The 6000-nt window shown below is 44.4% G+C and overlaps 1 protein-coding gene across 1 annotated transcript in view; it reads left to right on the forward strand.

Annotated features, from left to right (window-relative positions):
* rassf2a (Ras association domain family member 2a) overlaps positions 1-4246 on the forward strand; it is a 28162-nt gene extending 23916 nt beyond the window's left edge. The window contains exons 9-11 of the mRNA XM_055662158.1: positions 285-406; positions 1303-1400; positions 1926-4246. Coding sequence (XP_055518133.1) covers positions 285-406; positions 1303-1400; positions 1926-1995 — 290 coding nt within the window. The 3' untranslated portion in view covers positions 1996-4246. The remainder of the gene's footprint in view (positions 1-284; positions 407-1302; positions 1401-1925) is intronic.
* The last annotated feature ends 1754 nt before the right edge of the window (positions 4247-6000 follow it).

Genomic DNA, 6000 nt, shown 5'->3' on the forward strand with positions numbered 1-6000 from the left:
GGTTTGTTTCAATGTAGTATGATTCTGAGCATTGTAAGCACCAGGTCTGATATCCTGCAGTCACTGGGCTTGAGGGCTGAGTTCTGTGTGACAGCTGCCCATTCACTTCCTGGGAGTATTAAAGCATTAGAAATAGAATATTGTTTTGATGGCAGAAGGAATGTATTGATTAACTGGTACTTCCATTATAAATGTTTGTGACCAGATTTTATTATTTTTGAGGGGGAAAAAATATCTCAAAGCCTCAGTAATTTTTCTACCTTGTCTATTCATGAATTTTGCAGAGAGAACAAAATTGAAGGATTCGGACTATCCCCTCATTGCCCGCATTCTTCAGGGGCCGTGCGAGGCGATATCCAAAATATTTCTGATGGAGAAGGACCTGGGAGAAGAGGTCACGTATGATGTACGTTACTTCAACAACCTGAACTGTAATTTGTGCTCAAGGGGGCCCTCTGGAGTTGAACATGTGCAATTACCTCAGCTATCCCATTGTGAAAGCTACACAAAAAAGCTGGAGAAACTCAGCGGGTGCAGCAGCATCTATGGAGCGAAGGAAATAGGCAACGTTTCGGGCCGAAACCCTTCTTCAGACTGATCGGGGGCGGGGGTGGGTGGGGACAAGAAAGGGAAAAGGAGGAGTAGCCCGAAGGCTGGGGGATGGGAGGAGACAGCAGGGGGGCTGAGGAAGGGGAGGAGACAGCAAGGACTAACAAAATTGGGAGAATTCGATGTTCATGCCCCCGGGGTGCAGACTCCCCAAACGGAATATGAGGTGCTGTTCCTCCAATTTCCGGTGCTGCTCGCTGTGGCCATGGAGGAGACCCAGGACAGAGAGGTCGGAGACGGAGTGGGAGGGGGAGTTGAAGTGCTGAGCCACCGGGAGGTCAGCTTGGTTATTGCGGACCGAGCGGAGGTGTTCGGCGAAACGATCTCCCAACCTCCGCTTGGTCTCACCGATATAGATCTGCTGACATCTAGAGCAGCGGACGCAATAGATGAGGTTGGTAGAGATGCAGGTACACCTCTGTCGCACCTGGAACGATTGCTTGGGTCCTTGAACGGAGTCGAGGGGGGAGGTAAAGGGACAAGTGTTGCATCTCTTGCGGTTGCAACGGAAAGTGCCCGGGGAGGGGGTGGACCGAGAGGGAAGGGAAGAATTGACAAGGGAGTTATGGAGGGAGCGGTCTTTGCGGAAGGCAGATATGGGGGGAGATGGGAAGATGTGGCGAGTGGTGGGTGTGAAAGCTGTTTAACTGGACCAGTGGTTTGAAGTTTTCCCTCTTCTCCACTCTTATTCAGGTTGCTCAGTACATCAAGTTTGAAATGCCAGTTCTTCAAAGTTTTATCGTGAAGCTGAAGGAAGAAGAAGACCGTGAAGTAAAAAAGTTAACGCGCAAGTGAGTTCCATGCAAGTTTTCTGGCATTCTATTAATCGAGCGTTGCCTCTGCACCAGGGAATCTTTTTATCGACACTGTCTTTGCATAGGATGAAGGATGAGGGGGAATCTTATAGAAATGTATAAAAGGACTGGACAAGCTAAAAAGGACTGGACAAGCAGCAAAAAATGTTCCCAATGTTGGGCGAGTCCAGTACCAGGGGCCGCAGTCTTAGAATAAAGAGGAGGCCATTTAAGACTGAGGTGAGAAAAATCTTTTTCACCCAGGAAGTGTGAACTTGTGGAATTCCCTGCCACAGAGGGCAGTGGAGGCCAAATCACTGGATGGATTTAAGAGAGTTAGATAGACCTCTAGGGGTGAGTGAAATCAATGGATATGGGGAGAAGGCAGGCACGGGTTCTTGATTGAGGACGATCAGCCATGATCACAATGAATGGCGGTGCTGGCTCGATGGGCCAAATGGCCGCCTCCTGCACCTATTTTCAATGTTTCTAAGATGGAGACTAAGATGTTTTCTTTTACAGATACTCGGTGTTGCGAGCAGTCCTCGAGACTCGTGTACAGGAGCTGACTGAGTCCTGGGCGCAGATATGAGATTTGTTCTAGCCGATGGAACAATTGCCACAAAGTAGCTTTGGGCCAATGTTCATTGTTGTTGGCACCTGGGTGATCACACAGAGACTATGCCTACCCTCAAACGAGGTATTCATACCCCATTCACAGCCTCCCCTGCGGCAAAATAATGTGCAAGGACTCCAGAATAACATTGCTAACCCTCTTGGATTGCCCTGGAGATGAAGAAATTGGATGAACAACCTTCAGGACTCTTCTGAGTGAAACTCGGGAGGAAAAAACATTTAAAATATTTTTCCAATTTTCTCTTAACACATTTTTGTTTATTAGTTGGAGAAATATAGAAGCTGGGGGCAGACAAAATACTAAAGAATAGATAAACTGCTTGTTTCAAATTGAGATGGGAACCTAGGGAGACCTGATGATGGATGTATCAAGTAACCAAATGGTGGCATGAAGAGGGTGGGATAATTTGGTCTTCAGCGCTCTCTCTCAGTGATGGAACCTCCAAGGAGATATCTCAATTGTTGCTGGCAACTCTAGTTCTGAATCTTCCCAGGATTTTCCTCCCACAAATTATTTGTTTATTTTTAATAATTAAGGGCAGGCGAGATGCCTGGGAATCTCTGGAACACGACCATTTGTGAATCCCTGTTACAAAAGCAAAAATGTTTTATTGAAATGGAAGCACAAGTGAGATTGGAGGATTATTTGCAGCAACGACAGCTTGTGGTGACAGAATGCTCTTGGTCTTGCATTTGAAATGTTTAAGTTGTAACTATCGATGAAAGAAATCTAGTTGATCTGTCTGCCCTCCCTGCTCTTTTCATTCTTTATTGTTACATATTGTCCAGTTGACCTTTGCTTCCTCACCCCTGGTTCATAAGGCCATGGGCCCGTCCCACATCAGATGGTGTTGTCAATAGACAATAGGTGCAGGAGTAGGCCATTTGGCCCTTTGAGCCAGCACCAATTGTCATTTGGATGAGGTCTTGTCTCTCTCTTTCTCTCAGGTAAATTCCATGGTTGTGAAGAGCATGGGAGCTCTATTGTGTACTAGGTCAGTCTTTATCTCTTACTCGAGGTCACCAACGTTATCTGATCATTATTCCATTGTTGGTAGGAGTTGGAGTTAAGTTAGTTGCTGTATTTCGACTAAGTCAAATGGTTTTGGGTCTTGTAACGAATCATTAAGTTTGCATATTGTCTCTCTTGTACATGAGCATTTGTTTTTCTCATTTGTGGTAATGTAAAATAATTACCCAAGACAGGCTTGCTCCTCCCAATAACTGTTGTACACCTTCTTTACCACTCATTCATATTATTATAGACGCAGGGATGGATTTAATGGATGACAGCCCTGTTCAGTACCACTGGCTCTCAGTGCCCATGTATAATAGAGAGTAAACAGGTTTTCGCCAGTGATATGAGTGTTAAGATATCGGCCAATTGCTGTCTTCACGTAAAAAGCACACCAATGTCTCATTCTGAATACAATTGCACTTTTGATGTTTGTGATCCAGTGTTTGACTTGAGATGGAGAAATCTGATTACAAACAAATGTTCTTGAAGTATTCGGGTCTGAACTGATCACAATTAGCCAGAAACTGATTTTCAAAAACAAAATGGTTGCAAATAGTCAGGTTATTTCCTCTTTTTTTGGGACATTATTTTTTTTTTTTATTTGCAAGGTATATTCAGGCTCGTGTTTTAGTTCATTAACGAAGCAGTATGATTCTGAAGAATGACCGTGGTAAATTTTTGGTACAGTTGTATTATCAGGGTGCAGGTTCGCAAGGCAAACACTGAGTCTTGCCATTGATGATTCCGGAAAGCACAGATGTAAACGGCCAAAGTTGCTCCTGAGGTGAAGGGAGTTTGCACCACTGGTCCGGCGGGGAAAAAAAAGGTGTCGCGCTAAAGTCCCAGTTGGATGTATAAAACTTGCAGACTGACGTTTTTTTTTTTGCTGTACCCGTTTCAGAAGTTGCTGTAGTTGCACTTCAGTAATTGTGTTCCTTCATTGTTGCGTTCCTTGTCTTGAAGTGGTGTCATGTTTAATCCTGAATGAACAAATTAATTGGCCATTTGCCCTAGTCTTGGTGCTGACTCAGTCCCTGGGCAGTGATTCTATTCGAGTTGAAATGGTGTTTAAAATGAATAAAATCTATTTTTCTGTCTTGCTATTCCACACACATTTCAGTAGCTAAAACCTGTGGAGCTATTTTTTAAAAGAATGCAGCTGAATAAAGTCTTCATGAATTAACATTAATCAATGTGACTCTGACTTCTTTGTGATGGGTTGGGGTTTGGTCATGAACGCACAATTTTGCGGCCCTTGTGGCAAGCAACAAGATAAATAGTGAACTAATGGATTTTGATTTAAATAGCTGAAAATAGAACAGTAAACACAGGAAAGGGCCCTTCAGCCCACTTTTATTTTGCCAAACATTATGATTACCGAACTGGTCACATCTACCTGCCATGTGATTCATATCCTTCTGTCCTGCACTGCCATGTGCCTATCTTAAAAAATCTCTTAAATGTGCATCTGTCTCTACCACCCTTTGCTTATAATTTTAAAAATCTTGCTCTGCATATCTCCATCAAACAGTCTCCCCGCCCCCCCTCCTCATCTATTGAGCTATGTCCTCTAGTATTGGATATTTCCACTCGGGATTAAAATTCTGACTGTCTACCTTATCTATGCCTCTCATAATTTTATATACTTCTATTAATTCTCCACTCAACCTCTGAGTGGTTCCACAGAAAACAATACAAGTACGACAAACCCTCCCTGTAGCTGAAACCCTCAAAACCCAGGCAGCATTTGCCATCTTTACCATCCAGGATCAAGATAGTCAAAAACTTTGTATGCTATCCAGTGAAATAATACCATACAGGAGTGCAATCGGTGAGACCAAGCGTAGGTTTGCCGATCGCTTCACCGAACACCTCCGCTCGGTTTGCAATAACAAACCTGATCTCCCGGTGGCTCAGCACTTCAACTCCCCCTCCCATTCCGAATCTGACCTGGGCCTCCATGGTCAGAGTGAGGACCACCAGAAATTGGAGGTGCAGCACCTCGGATTCCGCTTGGTATTCCATGCCTGTTTTTGTATACTAGCCCTCTCGAAATAAATGCTAGCATTGCATTTGTTTTCTTAACTACCGATTTGACTTGCAGATTAATTTTTGGGGAATTCTGCAGAGATGCTGCCTGACCTGCTGAGTTACTCCAGCTTTTTGTGTGTCTTCAGTTAAAAAGTATCTGCAGTTCCTCCTTACACATATTCATGCTTTTGTTTCATCTTGATTTTCCCAGTGCCTCCCAGCTTCCATCTTACAAAGTCAAAGTATCCTTTATTGTCATTCAGACCGTTCGGTCTGAACGAAATTTCGTGCCTTGCAGTCATACATATAATAAAAATAACAAAACCACACAAACACAAATTTAACATCCACAACAGTGCGTTCTCCAGGCATCTCCTCACTGTGATGGAAGGCTAAAGTATTTTTCTCTTCCCTCCTTGTTCTCCCTCTGTGCTGAGGCGATCAAGGCTTCCGATGTTCCACTGGGCCCGTGGCCGAGCCTCCGAAGTCGGGCCGCAGCAGCCGGAATGCCGCCACAGCCCCGAAGTGAGCACGTCCAATATGACAGGGTCGTATCCAAATGCAGACCAAGCCCAATTCACCCATCACTCTTGGACTTGTTCACCTGCATCAGTTTATCATTAAGCAATGCCTCAACCTTAATTATATATACGTTAGTTTCAAAACTATTCCAGCTTCCCTTCTACTCGCTGTTGTAACCTCCAGATTAACAAACTATTACCGGAATGGTACAGTGGTGTGGAGTAGAGCTGCTGCCTCACAGCACCAGAGACCTAATTTCAATCCTGATCTCGGGTGCTGTATGTGTGAGGTTTGTACGTTCTCCCTGTGACAGCATGGGTTTCATCCGGATGCTCCAGTTCCCTCCCACATCCCGTAGATTTTTAGGTTAATTAGCCCCTAAATTAAACC

The sequence above is a fragment of the Leucoraja erinacea genome, chromosome 35, assembly GCF_028641065.1.
Source record: "Leucoraja erinacea ecotype New England chromosome 35, Leri_hhj_1, whole genome shotgun sequence".
Lineage (NCBI taxonomy): Eukaryota > Metazoa > Chordata > Chondrichthyes > Rajiformes > Rajidae > Leucoraja > Leucoraja erinaceus.